At 33.1% G+C, this 24,654-nt stretch overlaps 1 protein-coding gene across 4 annotated transcripts in view; it reads left to right on the top strand.

Annotated features, from left to right (window-relative positions):
* The window catches only part of FBXO25 (F-box protein 25), a 158,577-nt gene extending 134,686 nt beyond the window's left edge, over positions 1 to 23,891 (top strand). For 3 of the 4 annotated variants that reach the window (XM_031951158.1, XM_031951161.1, XM_031951160.1), the window contains exons 8-11: positions 8,541 to 8,723; positions 13,587 to 13,730; positions 21,460 to 21,486; positions 22,842 to 23,891. In XM_031951158.1, coding sequence (XP_031807018.1) covers positions 8,541 to 8,723; positions 13,587 to 13,730; positions 21,460 to 21,486; positions 22,842 to 22,931 — 444 coding nt within the window. In that variant the 3' untranslated portion in view covers positions 22,932 to 23,891. The remainder of the gene's footprint in view (positions 1 to 8,540; positions 8,724 to 13,586; positions 13,731 to 21,459; positions 21,487 to 22,841) is intronic. The other variant, XM_031951159.1, reaches the window with a different exon arrangement.
* Positions 23,892 to 24,654: the final 763 nt, after the last annotated feature.

Raw genomic sequence — 24,654 nt, 5'->3', positions numbered from 1 at the left:
GACTATATGATGATTGGTTCTTATGGAAGTGGCTATCTTCAGCAATGAGAAGATCCAAATCAGTTCCAATTGATCAATAATGAACAGACCAGCTATACCCAGAGAAAGAACACTGGGAAATGAATATGGACCACAACATAGCATTTGCACTCTTTCTATTGTTGTTTGCATACGTTTTATTTTTATTCTCATTTTCCTTTTTGATCTGATTTTTCTTGTGCAGCATGATAATTGCATTTTGTGCTGTTTTACTTCTCTGTTGTGTTAGTAGAGAGCTCTTGAAAACTGGACAATGGAATGTGATTAACATATATTAGATTGTTTGCTATCTGGGGTAAGGGAAAGGGAGGGAAAAACTTGGAACACAAGGTTTTGCAAAAGTGAATGTTGAAAATTATCCATGCATATGTTTTGAAAATAAAAAGATTTCATTTAAAAGAATAAAAATAAATTTAAAATAGCAAGTAGCACAGGGCCAGTTTCCTGGGGAATTACCCTGGAAACTTCCTTCCCAGTTGATATTAAATCATTCATGACTATTCTTTAAATCTAACCATTTATCAAGTATTAAAGACAGTACTAAAGTACTAAAACTACTGTCTAAGCCACATTTCTCCTTTTGTCCCCTTATAAGATATTTTATCACTTTCCTGAAAGTAAATTAAATTTTTAACATTTCTTATGCACCCTGTTTAATAATCCTATGAAAAAAGTAAGTCACTTCTTCTTTTCATTCTTTTATCACTTAACAGTCAGAAATATGCTTCTTTCCTCTTTGTGGTCCCAATGTCTTTTCTCTAGATCTTTGATTTAGGAATCCAGCCACAACCCAAAAGGACAATATGCATTATACCTATCTCCCACAATACCTGTTTGCCTCAATTAGTGCTACAAATAGTTGTGATGTGGACAGATGCATAAGAGAATATATATACTATGCCTCCAATTTGATTCTATAGAGGTTTGCTTTATTGAATTGGTAAATTCATTACCAGAAAAAGAAAAGAATAAACTAAGAAAAGAATATTTATCTTGATTTCTGAAGCAACATTGTAAGTGACCTAGAAAAACATATTCAAAGATTACATTCATGATACCAGTTATCATTATTAGTAAGCAGTTATTTATTTAAGCAAATACTGAAGGTTGAAACTCCAAGAAGCAAATTTGACTTCATAGTTTTCACTAAGACTTGAGGGAATTAAGCCCCTAACTAAAATCTGACCCTGAATTGTTACCACTTTCCCAGAAGAAATAGGATAGGAAAAAATAGGTAGAAAATGACATAGTGTTTTAAGATACATTCATGTGAGAAAACTCATACACTAGAGAAAGAACAGTTAATGGAGAATATTTATATGAATATCAATGGAGGGGAAAACAGAAGCAATTTTAGTATTTGAGCACTGATACTGCAAGAGACCTGAACAGAAGAAATAACTAGATAAGGAATTTGGGAAATAGATCATTGTCTGATTCAGAAACATAACAATGGAGAGGATCTTCCATTGTCCAGTTTTCAAGAACTCTCTACTAACATAACAGATAAGTAAAACAGCACAAAATAAAATAAAATTCAGTTCACAAACAAAACATATATATGCTAGCAAAATTTATGAATTGATAGATATAGCTAACCATGTCCAGGGAAAAGAGGAAAAACTAAGATAGTTATTATAGATTTCTCAGACATATTCCTGAGGAGTGAAATGTTCTTGTCCTGGTCCATAAATTGATTTTTATGCCAACCATTACCTGCTATATGAAAATTATCAGCCAATGATCTTGGGGGAAGTGGGGAGAGTAGCAATGACAACTAATAACTTTTTGATTTTCCTTAATGATAACCTATCTTTCTCATGCATCCAAATGTAGAGGAGTGAATGAAAAGGAATTCAATTTTGAGTCTGATTCTCACCACCAGGAAAGTATTGATTGTTGCTGTGGAAATGATGGGAATACTGGGACAAAGTGATAATTTCTTCTTGTAACTTGTGATAGAAGAAAACTATCAGAGCATATTAGATTTTGTAGAGCAGTTTGCTCTATATTTTGTAGAACAAATTGAAAATAGTTCAGAAGATGGATAAGTTGGAGTCCATGAATTAAAATTCTTTGCATAAAGACAGTTCGAGAAATAAATGGAGTTGACTGAGAAGATTTATGTGGTTACACAGGAATGATGTGGTTAGTGACAATGCAGAGAGTTGTGAGAATCCCCTCTGGTTGACACACAGAGCCAATGTGAAACTATTTGCAAACCCCAAAAGTGTGAATGGCGAAAAGGATTTTTATTGGCACTAAGAAGCCAGCTTTGCTAGGAAGACAAACTCCTCAGTGGCAAGGTCCTGTCAGAGAAATAACAAAACTTATCATTTAGAAGAGGGTATCTTCACAGTGGGCAAAAGTCCTGGCAGGCAGCTGTGCCAAGAAGAGAGGTCCCTTGGCAAAGCATAATCCTACTTAGGACTTTTTCAGAGATTTGGAGTTCAGAGTTGTCTTATTGGTGGTCTGGTGCTGTGGCTTCCATTGAATGAGATTCCTTCAATGTTGTCAATGCCCCCAGGCCTAGATTTTCAGTTAGATCTCCAATTGAATAAAATCATTTTGAAGGATTTTTCCCAGAGCCTGGAATTTAAAGGATCTGGGCTACCCCCAAAAGATGAATGGAGGGTGATTTGACCAAGATCTCCAATTGAATGACACCATTTAACTTGGGAAAAAGTTTGTCTGAGAAAGTATGCTTTTTCCCCAGACTTTTTGGAGTCTGAGACCTCGAATCTAGTTTCAGGGTTCACTCCCATCAGGAATCCCACCAATATGCCCACTCTCCCCTACATATATACATGTATGTATGTGTGTAGATACACATATATAGCTACTTACACACACACACACACACATACATAGAATAATACATATGTGTATATGTGATAGAATCAAAGGCAAGTAACAGGAATGAATATATTATAATAGCTTTCCATGCTATTATAAAAATAGAGCTGAGAGTACTAAAACTCAGAAAAAAATCAAAGTTGTAATACAATGCTAAGAGCCACCAAAAAAAAAAAAAAGATTTTATTTTGTTGTTATTTTTAAGTTATCTTGGGGAAAAGATTAAGATTAAAAAACAGAAATGCAGCTTGGGGTTAGATAGGAAATGGATCATTTAAAAGAGAGTAGAGATAGATACTTAGTTCTTACCTTTTTTCTACTAAAAATATTAAATTTTTAGTGGATTGAATAACATACTAAAAAGGAATTTGGCTGATCCAGATGAACCACTTTACTAGGAACTTCAAGAACTGGCAAATATTGCTGTCATGATATTTGAAAGATCAGAATAGGAAAGGTTACAAAGGACTGAAAAAAGGCAAATTTTCCCCTGATTAAAAAAATAAAAGTAGAGAATGGAGTTTTCAAGCTATAGACCAGTGAAGTTGACTTTGAATTCTGGGAAAATTCTAAAACATCATTAAGAGATGGTTAGTGAATATCTAGAAAAGATTGATGCACAGTATTTTCATCTTTCTGGGTTTTTTTCCCTTGTGTTTTTTTTTTTTCCTCTTTTGGTGTGATTTTTCTTGTACAACATGACAAATATGGAAACATGTTTAAAAGGATGGCACATATTTGACTTATATCACATTGCTTTCTGTCTTGGGGAGGAGGGAGATAAGGAAAAAAAATTAGAACACAAAAGTCTTACAAAAATAAATGATGAAAACTATCTTTACGTGAATTTGGAAAAATAAAATACTATTTTAAAAAAAAGAGAAGAAAGTTTAATTTCAAAAAGTCAGCATGTCTTCCTCAAAAACAGATCATGCCAAACTAATTTTAGTTCCTTTTTGACAAATTTACTAAACTAGTCAACTAGAGCATTGTTGTAGCAAAGCATTTGATGAAGTGTCTCGATGTTATTCTTGGGTTAAAGATGGAGGATGTGTATTAGACAAAAGTACAGTTAATAATTAAAAACAGGTTGAATGACTATGCATGGTCATTGTTAATGGTTCAGTTTAGTGTGGCAGGATGTCTCCAGTATAGTGCTATAAGAAATTAATGCTTGGCTCTGTACTGCTTTACATTTTCAGTGACTTACTTTGTCAGTGATTTGGATAAACGCATAGATGACATGCTTATCTGATCTGTATATGACACAAAGGTGTCATATACAGATCATAACAGTCAAGATTCCAAAAGGTGTTGATAGGTTCAAATACTGAGCCAAATCTAATGAGATGAAGTTCAGTGTGGACAAATGTAGTCTTACTGGGTTGAAAAAGTCAATTTCACAAATACAAGATGAATGATTAGATAATCTGAAAAAAAAGATATAGAGGCTTCAAAAAAAGTTCATTTGATGTTGGTCTCCATTAAAATAATCTTAGCCTAGAGGAATAAAATGATGATATACTCTCTGCATCCTGCTCTGGTCAAACCAGACCTAAAATATCATATTCTACCTGGCTGTCCAAAAATGAAATAGGCTCCCTTTGGTAATGTTAGATTCCCTTTCTTAAACTGAAAATTGATGGCTACTTGTTGGCTATGGCATTTCCTTTCATATATATTTTTTTTGTTTTAGATAACCACTGAAGTCATAAGATCACACAGTCCTAGATTTAGAAAGGTCCTTAGTGGTCATCTAGCCCAAATTGCTCATTTTCTAGTAAAGATACCAAAGAAGAGAAGGTAGCATAGCTGGATTCAATGCATGGCATTTAGCTCCAAATACAATATTATTTCTTCTGCACATCTAGCCTCTTAGTTGGTCTTGTTACTTCCTTTTCAAGTTAATTTCTAATGATAGTTTCATTTTTACAAAATCCTATTATTTACATGGCATGGAGTGTAAGTTTCTTAATGTTTTTATGATCACTTTCTCCAGTTCTCATCTTGCATTTTTTCCTGGTTCATATTATTACTGGTAGTAGGAAAGAAGGTGGATTAAAGTATGTCTGGCCTTGGTATACCAACATTGTTTTATGACAGCTTGTCCTTTCTGTACCCACTATCACCACTTTCCATGTTCTTTTTTATTGTCACATGATTTTATGAGTTGGTTGAAACCAGTGATAAAAGTTCATTCTCAGTGTTAAATGTTTGAGCTGCATAATGTAGCTTCTAAGTAAGCCAACCAAATTAGCCTGAGACTGCTTAATATAATAAGTCATGGTCTTTCAACCTGCTGGTCTAATACTGAATTGGTGCTTTATGTTTATTCATAGTCAATTTTAAGGTGATACCAGAAGTCAGAGAGTAGAATAATAATGACCAAAGGATTCCACAGATCATTGATAGTCTGAAGTACAGGACCATTTCTTGAAATTAAATTCAGCTTGGCCTCAGAGAATCTGGTTGCTTATTTCCAACTCCTAACACCATTTTTTCTATGCATTATTCTAACAAAGGAGATCTTGGTAACCTTACCAAAAAAATCTCAAATTTTAATTTACCAGAAATACATGGAATATGATTGTAGATTGGTAAGTTTCTAAAAACAGCAGCAATCTTTCTCCCAATAATCTTAATTAAACATTGCTTCTATCTGATAATTCTGAGAGATTTGGTCCTACCAATTCATTTCCTTGGCATAAAATTTAGTTTGCCACTTTGGGACTGGGGATGAGAAATGTACTGCTTTTCAGTATGCATTTTTTAAGCCATAATTGAGCCATTACTAAATTAACCATTCAAAAACCTTCTTTTGACAGAAATGCTATATGTACCTGGAACCAGCTAACATTTTCTCCTTTAACATTTCCCCCAAACACATTAATTTTGAGAAGCTCACTATTTCTTTGGTGATTATATTGTAAAAGTAAAAAGCAACTGCATATCTTCTCCAGGGCTCTGAGATGTAATCACTTTTTTAAATTGATCTATTACATATCTTCCCTTTTTTCTATCAGTTCCTGTAGTAAAAGTTTTTTTTTCCCCCTGAGGCAATTGGGATTAAGTGATTTGACTAGGGTCACAAAATAATTGTTATTCTTAATCCATAAAGCATCCAACTTTTTATGACCATCCATCACACACATTCCCTCTTTGAAGGCAGGTAGTACTTGCTTTCTCAAATTAGCAGTGTGGTAGTTAGTTCTGAGACCTCACAGAAGTAGATATGGCATAAATACTAAATAAAGAAAGAAAAAAATTCCATAGCAAGCAATTAGGTTTTCAGTCTGGCACAAACAGTTTCATGTTGCTTTGGAGATGTCTTTGTTCTTCTTGGTAGATGAAAGGTTTGAAAATCCTTCAAAAAGAAGTTCTGGTATTTAATCATATTTTGAAAATCCAGGATGGCAGCTGTGTGGATAGTTAGTAGTTTTGATTAGAACCCTGTAGTTCCTCCAAATGTTTGAAGTGATTCCTGCAAAAAGATCTATGTGTATACTGATACATGGAAAACTTTGCCTATTTGTCTGTCTGTTTAAGCATTATTTTGTGAAATTGAATATTCAGTATCATTCTTTGCAAAGGTGGATCTGCAAACCACTTTCTTCCCTAAAACATTTTGATCTTTTTCCTGAAGGTAGAATTAGTATGTTGCTACCTAACCAGTTCTTTGATTCTTTAGGAATCTTACATGGCAATTGAAAACACATTACTGTCTATGGCCATACCACCCTGAATGCACCTGATCTCGGAAAATACATTACTGATTTTTTTTTAAGGATATCCATTTTAATTCATGCTTGATTTCTAGCAACACAATAACTTGAGATAGATGGAGTTATTATTATTACTCACTCTGTGATTTATTGGTCATAAAGCTAGGAAAGGAACCTTGTTCTTTCTACCCAGCTTTCCAGACTGCCTTTAAAAAGTTTCCTATTTCAGCAGCTGAGTTTTGTTTTGTTTTGTTTTATAAAATTTCATAATTGTAGAAATCCTCTTTTCAGTGTAGAAAAAGGAGCACCTGTTTAAAATTATGTTTAATTCTGGTAATGGTAGAAAGGCCAAAGGCCATTACATGTACATTTTACATGTACATTATCTTTTTTTGTGTACATCATGTCTTACATATGCTACCACTGCTGTAATTATAAAGTTGATAGCTATATCCTTGAATAATATATACTTAGATGTTTTCATCATAATAATCAATTGATAACTCATAACACATAAAATCACTTTATATTCAGTATAAACTTTGAAATTCTATTAAAACTTTTCAGATTTTATAGATTCACTAATTCTCCAAATATTTATTGAGCAATTTAAAACTAAGGTAAGCACTGATAATTACGCCATTTATAAAGTATAGCTATTGTTTTAAAAATAGGTGCCCATGTTAATAGCTTTTGTATTGCTCTGTTTTTAAAATTTTATCATAGGTCATTTTCCTAGCATGCCTTCTAGTTACTCTACTATCTATAACTTTTCTAAGGGCCAGAGAGAAGAAAATCAAAGGGTCAGTAATCAAGGAAACTGTAGCTAACTAGGCTAGGCCCAAAAGTAAAGCAGTTGGGACTATGCCATAGCCCAGATTGCTCTCCAACTTATTTCTTCTTAGGTTAAATTTTAGGGTATAGATTCATATGATTCCTAGTTATCACATGCCTATAGAAGTTCTTCAGTCAAGAGACAGTGCCTATTTAATAATTAGAACTTGGGAGGAAAAAACAATGATACATTAAAAAGTGTTATAAATACAGAATACTACACCACTTAAGGAAAGCTGTATGAAGTAGTGTTATTTTTACATTCCTAACTTGCCCTATAATAAGTGTAGTAGTAACTAAAATTTCTTTCAATGATAACTGAGGTTTCTATTTTGATACAGTAGTTCAGTTTTGATACCTTATTGGACCCATGGGATGACCCTAAACTACTTGAACCCCTGAGTTAACCCTAGAATTAAATGCAATCTTCCTGTAGACCTCCTTATACGGAAACATTCACTCAATTCTTGTTTATATAATCATGTTACACTTCTGATAACTTTAACTTTTGGTCTAGAAGTTATAAAGTTAGGTATTTTCTTCTAGTGGCTCATAAGTGATAAGATTCTGTGGTTTATACTTTCTAAATTCCTAGACAAGCTCACATCCGGAAATACTATTATGGCTAAGGACCTGAAGCATAGGTGTATTTCTTTACCAGACTTTGGTAGAATTCTTCTCAAATGAGAACTGTTCCATAGCTAGCTACTGGGAGGTGTGTGTGTGTGTGTGAGTGTTAGAATCACGAAGAGTAGTATTTCAGGTCTCCTAAGCCCAATTGAATGTTCTTTCTTGACTGCTCAATAAAATACTGGCATTTTCATTTATCAGCTTCTATCTTACACTATCATAATTCCTTAGGCGATTGTGGGCTTTTTCCATGTTCCTATAGTATAGTGATTTCTATCATTTACATCCCACACCTATACTTATTTGAAAAGATCCTTGTTTCATATACAATTGTAGGGTATTAACCAATTCAGGGTAATGATAATACTGTTCTCTTGAAATGTTAAAGTTTAAATGTAAATAAATTATGTGTTCTTTATTTCTTCTTTCAATGAAAATGCTACCCTTCTTTTTTTTCAGCAAGTAAATAATGGCCTTACACTTAGTGATCTTCCTCTGCACATGCTGAATAATATATTATACAGATTCTCAGATGGATGGGATATTATTACTTTGGGTCAAGTGACCCCAACATTATACATGCTCAGTGAAGACAGGCAATTGTGGAAGAAACTTTGCCAATACCATTTTGCTGAAAAACAGGTAAGATGTATATGGTGTTAAAAATGTGTTTATCTGCCTTTTGCCAAAGTCTTATACACACACACACACACACAAATTCATTCAACTGTACTCTACAAAGCACTCATATGACTACTATTTCAGCAAAACTATAGATGACATTGAAAAAACAGAATGAATAGCTTTGCAAGATAGTAAGATCCTCCTGATAGAGCTCTATAAACAAAGGTAGAATGTTGTGGAAGCAATTTTTATTCAGGTATGGTTTGAACTCTGGCCTCAGAGATCCACTCCATGTCTGAGATTCTGTTTATGGTTGTTACATGTTATCTGCTCTAAATAGATTTTATAGACAGTTAAAGAGATATTGATATTGTTTGATTTGTGGGAGAAAAAGTAAATCCAGCGAATAACACAACAGAAGAATAAGGTGAGAGAAGATTGGGAATAAGAGGGAAAAAAAGTGGGAAAAGGTATCTTATAACATAAAAAACAAATTCTAGCAATTTTTGCTTCTTCTCATATATGGACATTGAAACTTCATAAGGTGGTCTTGAAACCCTCAGAAAATAGTCTTTCTTTTCTTTTAGTTCCATCTTGAGAAGTATATTTTGGGGGCATTTACCTTAATTCCTCTTCCTTCTAAGTATATATCCATTTATACATTCTTAGTATCTTAGACCTTTTTTCAGGCACTGTTATTGCTCAAGGCTATCCATTTTGTTATTAATCACTTTTCCCCAGTGAGAAAGTACATTGCGTTTGTACAAATCCAGAGTCCAGAACATATTAGGAACTATCTTGTGAACTTTTTAGACCCTTTTTGCTAGTTATGACTGAAGTAACTTACCTGAGTCACTTAGATTTTTAATATTTAGATTAATTGGGTTTTATGTAGCAATTAGTACTTGGAAACATATGACATTTATATAGAAATTTCCTTAGATCAAGAAGTATTAAAAAAAATCATTTTCAAAATTGACTCAATAAAGCTGTCTATATACTTTATAGATTTATGGGTCTACATGGTATATGGAATATAATAGGAATAAATGATGCTCATTTAGAAATTTATGTAAAAATCTCATGGGTTGAGAAGCATTTCAGAATTTGTAAGCCTCAAGTGAATTGAATATAGAAGTTTTCATTTGAATCTCATTTTGAATCCTATAAACATATACATATATATGTATATACATATTTGTTTACATATATACACATGTGTATATGGACATATAAAACATAAAGATTAAATGTCTTACCAGAAGTTACAGTGTTATATTCTAAATGTAAAATTAATGAAATAAAAAAATAAAAACCAATTATTTGTATGAACTTTTTAGGAATAAATTTTAAATAGTTTTTAAAAGATAACACTAACTAGATGCATCAGTAATTTTTGTCTAATGATTCTTTTTGAAACATATACCTGTTCACCTCAGTATAATTTATGACATCTAAATTGAGGGGGGAAATAATTTGTACCATAATTTTCCAAGGTAAACTGAATGAAATTTATTTCCATTAAGGTAATATAAGCATAAGATCCACCATAGAGGTTTTGAAAAATGATCAATTTCCTGATGGAATTGATGAATGGGAAACCAAGGAAGGGCTGCATATTCTTTATAAAAATAGATCTATGCATCTGGGGTTTTTTAGGCGTAAATCTAGTTGATATTTCTGAGTAGTTGTTGGTTTAATTTAATTTGAAAAAAAGCATAAGCTCAATGACTATATAAATACAAATTACATCAAAATTTTATTTTGTGTGTTCTATTTCCAAGTTATCATCTGTTCATTTATTCATCTTACTTATATTTATTCAGTACCTAGTTTGTGCAAGGTACTATTTCCCATATTCATAATAGATAATAAAATTGTCATCAGAGTACAAGTAACATTACTCACATTGGTTCTTATTCCACGAATTGAAGCAGATTTTCAAAGGTCATTAGAAAAGTGTTTGGAAGGGGAAAAAAATCATCCCTTTTTATTAGAAAACTGATTTACTCAATACTTCAAATACCTCTGATTTCATCAGTGTGGGTGTTCCTTTCACCACCAGCAGATTGGAATCAGTACTTCCTTAGTTGGCTCTTTCATGAGTTGCTATGTACAGAAATATTCATCTCTTGGTGACCAAACCTTTCTAACTTGCTAAGCTGAGATTGAGAGCTCAGAATAAGATTTTAATGGAGGAAGGAAAGCTAGTTCTGATTAAAGATTGTCTTTTGAAAATTTAGCATATCCTGGATCATCTGAACAGACTCAATTTGACTGGAAAAAGGAAAAATAGCACTCTGGGAATAATGAAGCTGCTCATAGGGCTGGTCCATACATACAAGCCAAACCTGGAAAAAAACTAGCTCCTTTTGATTTATACTGAACATCAAAGTTAAGACTGTTGGAAGAATTTCACAGACCTTTCTAAATATAAAGTTTGGACTTCAATTATCACTTCTTTGCAGATGACTCTTAGATCTTTTTATCCAATTCTACACTAACTTTTTAACCCCAAGTCTCACATCTCCAACTGCCTATTGGATAATTTGAATGTCCCATAGATATCTTAAACTCAGTATGGCCAAAACTGAACTTATCTTTTCCTCAAAACCAATCTGTCCTCCTAATTCCCCTATTGCTGATAAGGATATTATTATTTTTCCAATTACAAAAGCTCCCAACCTAGGTATCCTCATTTTTTACTTTAACTCATTATTGAATCAGTTGCCTAGTCCTATAGATTTTACTTTTATATTATCTCTTATATACACCTTTTACTGTCTTCTGACATTACTATCATCTGGAGTAGACCCCTTGTTACTTGCTCCTAGACTACTGTAATAGCCTTCTGATGGTTCTTTCTGCCTCCTCTCTCCATCTTCTGTCCATCTTCTACTTAATTTTCAAAAAGATCTTCCTAAAGTACAATTCTGACTATGTCACCCCTCTAGTCAATCAACTCCAATAGTTCTCAGTTACCTCTAGTATTAAATATAAAGTATTTTGGTTTTTCAAGTCTTTCATAATTTGGCCCTTTCCTATCTTTCCAGTCTTCTTATATCTTACTTTTCTCTATTATTCTTATGGTTCAATGCCACTAACTTTTTGCTGTTTCTAGCACTGGATATTCTGCATTTTCACAGGCTGCCCCTCATGTCTGAAATGTTCCTTTCCTCATTTCTACATCCTGGCTTCCTTCAAGTCTCACCTAAAAAAGCCCCTTGAAGGAAGCATTTCCAAAATGCTTCTCTGAAATGCTAGATCCTTCTAAGATTATCTGCAGTTTACTCTTAGATATCTTTTTTGTAGACAATCACTTTGCATATTGTCTCTTCTCCCTTTCCCCCAACGCCAATTAGTCTATGAGATTTTTTAAGAGCAGGGTCTTTTTGCTTTTCTTTAAATCTTCAGTACTTACTTAGTGTATAGCACATAGTCGGTACTTAACAAATGCTTGTTGAGTTGGAAATCTATTGTATTTTGTTAGATTTTAGAGCAATTTAGTTAACATGACAAAAGCAAAAACAAAATCCCAAGAGAGGCATTATTTTTACTGTACTCATCACTAGATTAGTAAACATAGCACAAAATCATTTAAATATACAATTCTTCATTCGCTCACTCATCTAACATTTCTTGAACATTGAGTTTGTACAAGTCTCTGTTCAGCCTGAAATTGTTATGTGAAACACCCATGTAATAAATTCTATGGTAATGGTTTAAAAGACTTTAGGATTTATGAGTCATTGGTGAGCATTGATATTTTTAAAATCTCATACACTGTAGAAAGGACATTGCTCCTTTTTAGTTCTCTTGGCTTTATATTTGTTTAGTAACAGATGCATCTGGTCCTACAGTATATAAAGGAAAAGACAGTCAGTCAAAAATCATTTATTAGGCAATAACTGCATGCCAATTACTAAGCCAACTATTGAGGATACTGAGAAAGAACAAAAAAAAGATGGTCGCTGCCCTCAACAGAGCTCACATTCCAGTGAGGGACGCAATACACAAACTGTATGTATGTAGATGATACATTCAGGCTAAATGAGGTCCAAGGAGTAAATAATCTCATTAGAGAACCATTAAGGATAGAGGAGGGGGAAAGGCCTCTTGAAGATGACTTTTTAAAATAAGTCTTGAAGGAACCAGGAGGCAGAGGAAAGAAGGTGCAGGTATGGACAAGAATGGAGTGAAGAAATAGGAGTTTTCTGTGCAAAGAATAGCATTTAAGGCCAGTGTTGCTACATCATAAGAAAAGGTGTAACGTCTAAGAAAACTGGAAAGATAAAAACAGACTTGATTGTATTGCTCTAAATATAGGCCAAACCTTTAAAATGAGATTGAAAGGAAATAACTGTACTCTGAAAAAATCACACCAATTATATAGGCCACACTCAAGTTTTCTTATGTCAAATTTTGTGAGAAATTGTGGTTTATTAAACTGATGCTGCAAATAGATTTCCAGATGCCATTTTTCATCAGTTGTGACCATCCATTCACAATGACAAGTTTGGGATTTTTGTTTTAAGAATTACACCTCTAGAGCTAGAGAATCTATTATCAGTTTGTTCTAGCAATGCATGTGATTAGTTTTAAGGTTGCATCAATAGCTAAAGATGGAATTTTTTTTAAAGTATGAATAAGAAGAAGAAATGAGAATCTTATAGATAATTGAAGATATAGATAGCTCCTCAAAACTTGAATTCTTAAATATACAAAGGGTCCTAATCTGAGTTAATATTTTATCCAAATGAATTCAGTTTTTTTAAAGCAATTACTTTCATTTATATGGTTTTTAAAAAAAGAAATAATTGTTCTTAATAATATAATTTGAAAATTATCTTCTAATTCCAAAGAAATTGCTTTTCCTTCTAGTTCTGTAGACATTTGATACTCTCTGAAAAAGGTCACATTGAATGGAAGCTGATGTACTTCGCACTCCAGAAATGTTATCCCATCAAGGAGCAATATGGAGACACTTTGCATTTTTGCAGGCATTGCAGCATTCTTTTCTGGAAGGTAAGTTTTTAAAATATACTGGTATCTAAGGTGTTAGAATTTAAAATTAGATATTAAAACAAATTGTTGACTATTCTAATATAATTTCCAATGATAAAACATGATTAATTGTTCTAACTTTATAGCAATTATACCTACCCAGAAAAGTTAAATGGGTTGCATTTTATGGAGTGAGATACCTACCACTAAAAGCATTTGAAGTAGGAATTGTCAGGGGCACTGTAGAGAGGATTCTAGAGTCAAGTGGGAGGTTATACTAGCTGACAGGAAAAAGCTATAGAGCCAGCTCATATCTATTGACAAACTGATCATTAAATTCTGTTTTAATATTTATAACTCGAATCAATAGATGCTACAAATCAGGGCTAGACATGATGTTTTGTTGATTGTCTAATCTTGAGAAAGCAATGGAAAAAATATTAATAATTCAGATTAAAGTATGCCATATATGCATTTTCTCAATAAGGGCATTCAACTTGAAAATTCTTTGCTTCTGTGTAATAATTATTAAAATATATTTGGATATTAAACTCCAACTCTGATTAGAAATTAAATGAAAATGAGTTAAGTTAGACAACCATTTTCACATAAGTATACTACTTGTAATAAAAAATAAACATATTTTTGAAGAGTTTTGTTGTCTAGCCACTTTTCCTGTGTTACTTTAGGCTGTGACTACATGTCTTTCAGAACTTTCAAAGTGAAGAAATTTTCTTTCTGCTTTCCTTCTCAAAGTCTAGTTAGAACAGGTGCTTCACCTAGTTCTAGCCAGGAATTGTTATCTTGAGCCAAGAGCCATCACACACAAAAAGCTCTAAAACTTCACTACTCACCTCTAACATTTTGGTGCTGAGTCTAGTCTCAGGGATTCATGTGTACCCCTGGAAAATGCCAAAGTTCAGAATGATGATTGTGAGAGTGCAGCAATTATATGAAGAGTTTTTTTCATTAATGTAAACTAAGACCTGAATTGGGTATCAGTTCTGTAGGGCAGACAATCAGGCTTTTCTTGTCATAAGGTTATCAGTTTTATATAATCCCCCACCAGTCACAATGCATTTTTCGTGTTTTTATAATGTTTTTTCTTTCCCTTAAATTGAAGTAGTTTCATAAGAAGTATAGTTTTTTAAAATCTTAAATTTAGAAAATAACAAGTATGTTTTGAAAGAAACTTAGCAACATTAATTTTACAATCACAAACACTCATGTTTGGTTACATATTTTTACAATTGAAAGTTAACAAAAAAAATGAATTCTTAAAAAGATGATTTAGGGCCACTTTTTTTACTGGCTCCTGCTATCTCTCAGAAAATATCAAAATAGTCACTATTTAAATCGTTCTTCCTCATTTTTTTCTTTTTCTTTTTTTTCTTTTTTTTGCTCTTTGCTAACCAGAGAAAAAAATGTACCTTTAAAAAAAAGTACCTTTACTTATTCAATAATAAATTTCTACATGCTATTTCTTTCTATCCTGGTCATTATTTGGCTCTTTAAAATGCATTTTTAATACTTGAATTTGAATCTGGATATATGTAGTATTCAAGAATTTGCTCCAAACAAAACAATGAGTCTGTATAGGGAAACCTTAAGTTGGAGTCACTGTGAAATCCCTTTTTTTTTTTTTTTTTTTTTTAAATTTAATAGCCTTTTATTTACAGGATATATGCATGGGTAACTTTACAGCATTAACAATTGCCAAACCTCTTGTTCCAATTTTTCACCTCTTACCCCCCCCCCACCCCCTTCCCCAGATGGCAGGATGACCGGTAGAAGTTAAATACATTAAAATATAAATTAGATACACAATAAGTATACATGACCAAAACGTTATTTTGCTGTACAAAAAGAATCAAACTCTGAAATATTGTACAATTAGCTTGTGAAGGAAATCCAAAATGCAGGTGTGCATAAATATAGGGATTGGGAATTCAATGTAATGGTTTTTAGTCATCTCCCAGAGTTCTTTTTCTGGGCATAGCTGGTTCAGTTCATTACTGCTCCATTGGAAATGATTTGGTTGATCTCGTTGCTGAGGATGGCCTGGTCCATCAGAACTGGTCATCATCTAGTATTGTTGTTGAAGTACATAATGATCTCCTGGTCCTGCTCATTTCACTCAGCATCAGTTCGTGTAAGTCTCCAGGCCTTTCTGAAATCATCCTGTTGGTCATTTCTTACAGAACAGTAATATTCCATAATAGGCACTGTGAAATCCTTATGGGCTCACCACATGATTCTTTCATCAGTTCCTCCCTCCTTTCCAGGGAAGGAATCACCTCTCCTACTGATACAAGGAATGAAGAAGACTTCTATTGCTCCGTTCCTCTCTTTAACCTCATACTTGTTTCCTTCTCAACTACCTTTGAGTTAGGAGCAAATCTTATTTCTGAAATTTCTGAATGTCTTTGAGGTGACAGACTGGAGTTGTTGTTTTGTTTTGTTTTTTTTTTTAATTTGGAAATTTCTCTTTCATTTGTTCCAGGGTGGTTTATAATGAGAAATAAATTGTCAAAAGAGATACTAGTTTTGAAACTAGATTTTTAATTTCAGATTATAATTTTCACAACTGCATAGCTATAATTTTTTTGAACCATTGATAGTTTCAATGGATAATGAAATAATGTCCAGTACTTCCTAAATCTTGTCATCAGTGACAAAACAGTCTCAGAGTTAGCTGAGGCACTGAGAGGTTAAGTTGGGAATTGCCACAGGCAACAGGAAGCTGTCAAAGGTAGAACTTGAACCCAAGTCTGTCTGGTAATAGGCATTCTACAGAACTAATGGCCTTTGCATATGTAATTTACATCAGGATTCTTTTTTTCTCTAACTTCCCTTCCTAGTGATTTTTTTTTTTTTTTTTTTTTTTGCTTCTAAAAGAGAAAAAAAAAAGCACGCAAAATTATAATAGCCAAGATACTAAGATCAGCCTTGAGAATATTTTTTTTAAACTAATAAAATAGTTGTCAATATGGATATGTAGGGAATATTTTCTCTTAAGTTTCCCGAAATGGTAAGTTTTCTTTCCTAGTTTCAGGATACTTAATATTATTTTTCTTATATTCTGCTGGGAATAGAGAAAATGAAAATCTAAGAAGTAGTTTGGCTTAGTGACAGAAAAAAAATCTAAGTTCTAGTCATACTTCTGCAAACTAATAGCTGTATAACTGTAGACAAATTTCCTTTTCTCTCTCTGGTCTCAAATTCCTCCTCTGTAAAATAAGGATATTAGACTAGATAATATCTAAAGCCACATATCTAAGGCTCTACCAAAAGACTTTGTTTATATAAAAAAAAAAACTTTAAGACACATCGAAAATACATAACTTTTTATCAGACAACAACAACAAAAAAGGAAATACATGGCATAAATTGGCAAAGATGGAAATATTCTAAATTGAAGGGTTATTGAAAGATTGGTCCACTAATGGAGTGGAGTTATGAATAAATATAACCACTTTGGAAAGCATGTAGAATTATACAGATAAAATGGTTAAAATGACCCAGGGATTCACTATTAGATTCACTTGGGGTATTATATACCCCAAGTAGTCCATTAATTTAAAAAAAAAAAAAAAAAGGTTCTATAATCATTTGTATTACTTAACTCATGGGAGTTATTATGAGAAAAATACTTTGTAAACTATATAGCATTCTAAAAATGTGGAGTTTTTTAAGCTTATTAAAATATAAAGAATCAGATTTACCAAAAAAGATAAATTAGGGTATATTATTTCCTATAAAAATCGACCAGCCTCTTAGATATCTGTCTTAGATAGACTACTGGACAGATGGCCAAGGAATTGAGCCCAGAGTTGAATAGGAAGAAAAGAAAATGAATTGCCTTGGGGATATTGCAAAGGTTTTTTAAACAACTCCAAGGTTCCCATGGAAACAAAGGCCCATCTTTTTAATACCAATATTCTACCAGTGTTGCTATATGACAGTGAAACATGAAATAAAAGTCTCTAAAGAACTTTCCAAAAACGAATATAACACACTGAAAATTGGAGAGGCAGATGCTTATAACTTCAAAGAGCATAAGTAAAAAAAATGTCGCCAAGGATTTGAATGATGAGAAGAAAAAATGATTGGTCACCAAAGCTGTAATTAAAATGAGAGAATAATAGTAAAATAATATCTAGCATTTTTATAGAACTTTTAAGGTTGGGGGGAAAAGCACCATACATATCTTATTTAATCCTCAGTTCCCATACAGTAGATACTAATATTACCCTCTTTTCATATGTACAGAGAAAATTAACTTGTGAATTATCTCTAACTTGCCCAACAGGGTCACACTAAGAAGTGTCTGAAATGGGATCAAATTTAGGGATTCCTCATTTCAGTCAACATTTATTCCTCTTCTAGCAGATAGATAGAAACAATTGCTCAACACTTTGTTAACAAAAATCGCTAGTTAAAAGACGCTAACTGATGATGCTTTCTCTCCACAATTCTATCTCCAATAATGATTGCTGTTCAAATGGCTTCTTGCCTAATTCTGGCTTGTCCAATACCCATTGTGGTTGCCTCCTCTGAATCGGGTTCTCAAATGTTCTGAAGTTTGTGCCCACTAGAGCCAAGGTCTCTAATTTCCCCTAATACAAGATAGTGTTTCTAGGCTCTCTGCCACTATGGGAAACTTATGTTTCCTTCCCAAAGTCTCCATCTTCCTCCTTGCTTTTGAAAGAAGCTTTTCATGTTGCCATTCTCAGATGTTACTATTTCTAGGTCCAATTTTTATAACCTGCTCCCTCTTTCTCAAGCTCATTTTTCTCTTTTCAACCTATACTTATGAATACATATTGCAAAATTCCGCTATCTATGATGGATCAAGACAGAGAACTTGCAATGCTGGCTAGATCCTTTTGTATATCACAGCTTGCCCTTGGAGTACCTTTGAGTACTCTGGTGGTTATCTGGATTTCATTCTGGAATGTCAGTAAGTAATATACTCATCTAGATCTTAGTAAAACTAGAGAAGGGACATAGAATTTACAGGAATGAAGGAGATGAGTTAAGGAAGAAAGCAGTTTAGTGGAGAAGGGTCATTCAAGTCTCTGTTGGAAGTCTCTAATGAGAGGAAATCAGCAACCTCCCAAAACTTATGAAAAGTTTCCTTGCAGCTACCCCCATGAGGAAAGTAGCACGATAAGTCAATTGCCATTGTCTATGAGAGGATACCACTGCAAGCCCCTGCCGGTACTAAATCTCTTCAAAACTCCTAGTGGAGCTAGCTTCAGCTCAGTTTATGATATGTTAGTCTCTTCAAAGACAGGAAGAGAAAGCTATCTCGCCAGGAATACAATTCTCAGGATTCACAGTTAAGCCCTGCCTGTCAGTTATCTTAAAAGCCCACTTTACATTGAATTCTGGGGAAGTCAGTAGTTTGATAAAGAACAAAATCTTTTTGTAAATTACAAGGTGATTGTGTGTGTGTGTGTGTGTGTGTGTGTGTGTGTGTGTAAGTGTATGTATATAACAGCAAATTGAGAAAAAAATTCCTTGTGACCAAATATTCTTTAGCTCATCTGAGTTTCATCGGAGCAGAAATCAAGCAAGGATCATCTCCTAGCTATAATGACCCACAATTTTGCCTTGCTTATTCAGCTTTTTGTTTCATTTACTGCCTTTTTGGGCAGTGTTGGAAAGTCTTAAATAAAAACTTAAAGTAATTGGACAAGAACCAAAATGGGGAATAATGGGGAGGAATTAAAATTATCTAGCCTGTAAAAGATATAGAGCTGTCATAACAAAATGCAATTCAAGTACTTTGGATATATTGCAAGAGATACATTTTCTTTAAGCAAACAGGATATTGAAAAATCCAGATTTGCAAAAGGTAATCTGGGGTATGGTGATTCATTTTGTAGAAGAATTTTTTTTTAATTGCTTCAAATAGAATTCTCCCATGTCACTTTTAAAAATATGATTCATTTTCTTAAAATTTTTATTTTTACACAATTAGATAATAATTTTTGGAATTAAAAAAGACCTCACAGACTATCTAGTCCAACCCCTCAATCAAGAAAACTGAGGCCCAAGGTGGCTGTTGCCTTGAATTTACAAAAGTATTAAGTGACAGAGTAGATATTTTAAAATGCCAAATCCTTTGACTTCAAATCCAGTATTTTCTACTATATCACTTTGCTGCATCCTTACAGAAATAGGCATAAGGTGGGACATAATCTATTTGGTCAGTAAACATGCATCTTATACTCTTAACTATAAAGTCCTCCTACAATGACTTCTAGTGGGAAGGGGCTCAGTACAGGAGGAACATTGAGTGGGCACATAACTACGGAAGTGGTTTATAGGTCATCCCTCATTGCTTCCCTTCATTAAATTGAATTGACTAGAAGATAGTGACCATCAGCTATTCTTCTCTAATGAGAAACAAGAAAAAAAATACATTTTATTTGCCATAGTTATGCTATAACTAATTAAAAGCTCACTGTTGGCTAAGCTGAACTTTGCTATATAAATTAGTGATTTAATTTTATAAACCTAATCTTATCTGGAGCCATTTTAGGCAAAAACAATTCCTTTATAATAGCATAAAGTATAATCATTCTGCACTCAAGATTTGTAGAATTTAGAACAATCAGATGTGAGGTTTTAAGCTCTGCCTCCACCTGTTCTCCTAAATTCACACTCACCTTTTTTTTTTAGAGAAGATGTATGCAATGTTAAAAGTACCTTGGGGTTTCCAGGACAGAATATTGTGCACATTACCAGATTTCGTCATTCTGTTGGATCTTTTGGCTTAATTAGGGTTGGGGGGGTAGGGGGGTGGTCAAGTCATAAGAGGAGGGCTCAGTCTGGAGGAGGTATTTTTAAAAATAGCTCCGCCCAGTTATCTTCTGCTTTATGTATCTGTGGTTAGGTGGGTGTATGGCTTCTCTCGTTGTGATTTTTGACTCATGGTTACCTAGGGAATAAAAACTGTTAAAAATAATTCAGTGAAATTAGTAATGGTCAGAACGTTTTTTTTTACCTTGAAGTTAGAGAAGTAGCCTGACTTTTATCAATGCATGGATTGTCTTTCAGGGTCAAATAACTTTCTTTCCTAATATTTTTGACATGTAGATAAAAAGAAAGGTTTATATATATACACATATGTAGTAAGAATATAGTGGGTAAATCTGAACTTGGTATATAGTGTTTATTAAAATATTTCAAATGTGAATTATATTAGGATATACAATATGTGTTTTATATCTATATGATAAGGTTCAACTCATGAAAGAAACAGAAATGCTTATTTCTGTGATATCTCATTATTGTGGCAGAAAAATTATTGTGATTTGATGCATATAAAATAGAATATTGGTATTTCCTTGTGTCCTTTTCTAGCAGTTTACTTTAACTACTTCATTGATAATTTATTCATTTGAGAGCTCTGAAAGAAGAGGATACCTTTTTTTTTTTTTTGTCTTCCATGATAGTTTCTTCAAATCAATGAGTTTTTGAGATATACTACTTGTTGTATTGTGTGTGCTTTATTTTTGCTAAGCTTCTGTTCACCAAAATTTTATTTCTTTAGTTTGGCAATTTAAAATGGAGGAGAGAGAGTAGTAGGTTTTGTGTGGTGAACTAGAACTTCCTTTTTTACAAATAATGTGTTCCAAACCTAAATGCTTAAATTCTATCTGATCCTTTCTCAACTTAACTTTTCCTTTTTTACTTTACTGCATTCCCTCCCGCTTCTTTCTTCATGATCTTCAAGGACTACCATCTTGCTTTATTATTTAAGGTACTTTCATATTTTACCATATACACTGTCTTTGAAATGAACAAAACTAGGAGTAGTGTTCCAATTTGTGTCAATTGTGCCTTGTTCTATTGCATTCTGTACTTCTCTGATCTAACTCAAAAGTTTCTCATACTTTGCATTGCATGTTTATGTGAATGTTTTGTTAACCATTTGTTGTTAAAGTTCAAAGGTCAATAAATAATGCAGCTAGGTCTGCATTATGTAATAGGGCAGGAAAGTTTGACTACCTTTAGCACTACACTAATAATAAAATGCGTTTACTTTAAAGCATTTATAAATCCAATCTAATTAAATTTCAGTTGTGGGGGCAATTTAGAACTATTAATATGTATTTCTAATACAAATAACAAACATATGCACTGTACTTTGCTAATAAATCATTATTTTGAAAATAGGAAATAATTGCATGTATCCTGTATATTCTTTATTTCTGCCTATTATTTAAGTGCTTTACTGTCTTTCTCCTAGCATTAAAATGTTATTATAAAGCTTTTAGACTTTTTCTTGAATTAGTTTTTTTTTCTGTGAAACAGATACCAGGAAATCAGAAATCAGTAGTAGTTCTAGATGTCTCAAACAGTAGTAGTTCTAGATGTTTCATCAGTCATATGACGCATTTTACCCTCTATGAGTTATTATTGCCCAGCTAAAGAACTCTAAGTCCCACCCCCAGCAATATCACAGAATTGTGTGATCTTTCTTTTAGGAGCCTAACTGAAGCATTCCAAGAATGCCTGTCTTGTATTGACTAAATTTAAGCACCTAGTATAGAATCGGAGGCAAACATCATTGCAAAGTGATTTCCTCTATGCCCCTAAATTAAATAATTAATCAATAAAAACAGTGCCTCTGGAATGAGAGAGAGGAATGGGGTCAGTGTTAAGAGTAAATGGAAAAAAAATAAGTTACAATGGGGGAAAATCAGATCATCTCAAATAGAGTTGCAGAAAGTTCTAGGGTTTTAATGCAAGACAATAGTCTTAGCAGAATAATAAAATCTTTTTGTTGACATTCATATTATTTTAATCTTAAGAAAATGAGTTTTTTCTCGGGGACATTCTAAAGGTGAAGTATATTTATTATTTTTGACTAACTTAAATAGTAATTCCCAAAGGAAATCCCTCAACTGGAAACTGTCATTTCTGTAATTGCCTGAACAATGCTAATAATAAATAACCAAACTTTCATAAACACATCCTCAAAATAGTGTCAAATGGCTTTGAAATTTCAGTAAATAATTGAGCTTTAAAGAGAAAACTTTACACTTAAGGATATTACTCAGATTTTGCCAACCTGTTGATGTAATCTACCTCCTATTCTCTCACCCTCTGCAGGACTCAGGACACCCCTGTACAGCTAACAATCCTGACAGCTGCTTCATGCCAGTATCACCCCAGCACTTCATTGATCTCTTCAAATTTTAATGGCACCCTTGCACTTTGCCTCTTTGTTTTTGAAATGATGTGTGGTATGCTTTCTGTGCAAGATCTAATGGTAAATGTGCAATGTGATTAAAAAGGGGTATTGGGTGGGGGTGGGGCATCCCATGAAGCCTGGGTTTGCTGGAATGATATTAAACCATTTTTGAAGTACATTTTCTAAGGAGAATGTGAGGTAAAAATGTACATACTTTTGCATATTGTAATATTTATTTGACTAATGAGATGGGGTAATTAAGGAAATGGACTCACACAACATGTATTTGTCCTTTTAAAAAAGTTTTCTACACATTAAATTTTGCACATTTATAAATATAATTCAACTAAAATTTTTTGGACTTTGAGAGTTAAGCCATTTACTAATAAACACTAATAGCCAAGTACATGCAAATTTTAAGTTATGATTTTCCTGTTTTGTGGTAAGGATAAAACTGACCCCTATATATATATACATTATGCAGAATATTTATTTTTCTTAAAATGTATTTTATTAACTACATTGGATATGTTCAAAGCAGTTATTACTGATAAGCAACTAATCTAGGGAAACAGTAGCCATATCCTTTTGATTTGTATTTGTTGAATGGGATAACATTTGTGATGTTAAATGGGATAAAATGACATCTAGGCTAGGGAAAATCATAACCTTTGTTTGTGTATTGTCTTCAAGACACTGAATGACCCAAGCTACTGGAAAGAAAGATTTAGTATCTTTTTTACCTACTAAAGCACTTACTAAAACAAAAACATCAATTTTTTTTTTGTAGAAACTTTTTTTTCTATTTTAAGAAGAAAATACAAAAAATAAATCCCAATGCGAAAAATTCAGGAATTAAGCATTTGTCCAGAAATTGAGTTATGTACAACCCAAAACATATTCTAAAATATTGCTTGTTTTGAAACAAATTTTGTAGACAAATGTAATAAATCATGATAATCTGCTGATTTTTTTTTTGTCATTATTTTAAACTTTAAAAAATAATTAAAATCATACTCTCTGGTCTTAGAGATCCAACTCTGACTCCCTGCCTGATACATGAATACTCCTTTGCAATATTCTCCTGCACTCAGTGAGCCAGTCTATACATTAGTGTTTCTGGGAATAGAGGGAACTCACTACTCCAGAAGGCATCTCATTTTTCCTATGTGACACAATGAATAGATCACAATCAGAAATCAAGAAAAAAAAAACTTCATTTTATTTTTTCCTTTATAATAATAGCTTTCCATTCTTTAAAATATATGCAAAGATAGTCTTCAACAATTCACCCCTGCAAAACCTGCATTCCAAATTTCTCTCCTTCCCGTCTCCACTCCCCAATACAGCAAGCAACCCAACACAGATCAGACATGTGCAATTCCACCAAACACACCTCTACATTCAACATGCTGAACAAGAAAAACACAAGCCAACACCACCAACAACAAAAAAGATGAAAATACTATGCTATGATCCACATCTGATCCTCACAGTCCTCTCCCTGAACAGAGATGCTTCTTTCCACTACAAGTCCCCCAGAACTGGAACCAGAACTGAATCTCCCCTCATTGTAGAAAAGAGCCACGTCTATCACAAGATGATCATCCCTTAACTTGTTTTGCTGTGTATAGTAATGTTCTCTTGGTTCTACGCACTCCACTCAGCATGAGTTCATGTAAATCTCTTCAGACCTCTCTGAAATCAGCCTCCTATTGAAGCATCAAAGGG

This window comes from Sarcophilus harrisii, chromosome 2, assembly GCF_902635505.1.
Source record: "Sarcophilus harrisii chromosome 2, mSarHar1.11, whole genome shotgun sequence".
In the NCBI taxonomy this organism is placed as follows: Eukaryota; Metazoa; Chordata; class Mammalia; order Dasyuromorphia; family Dasyuridae; genus Sarcophilus; species Sarcophilus harrisii.
This window is presented reverse-complemented; position numbering and strand designations above follow the sequence as displayed.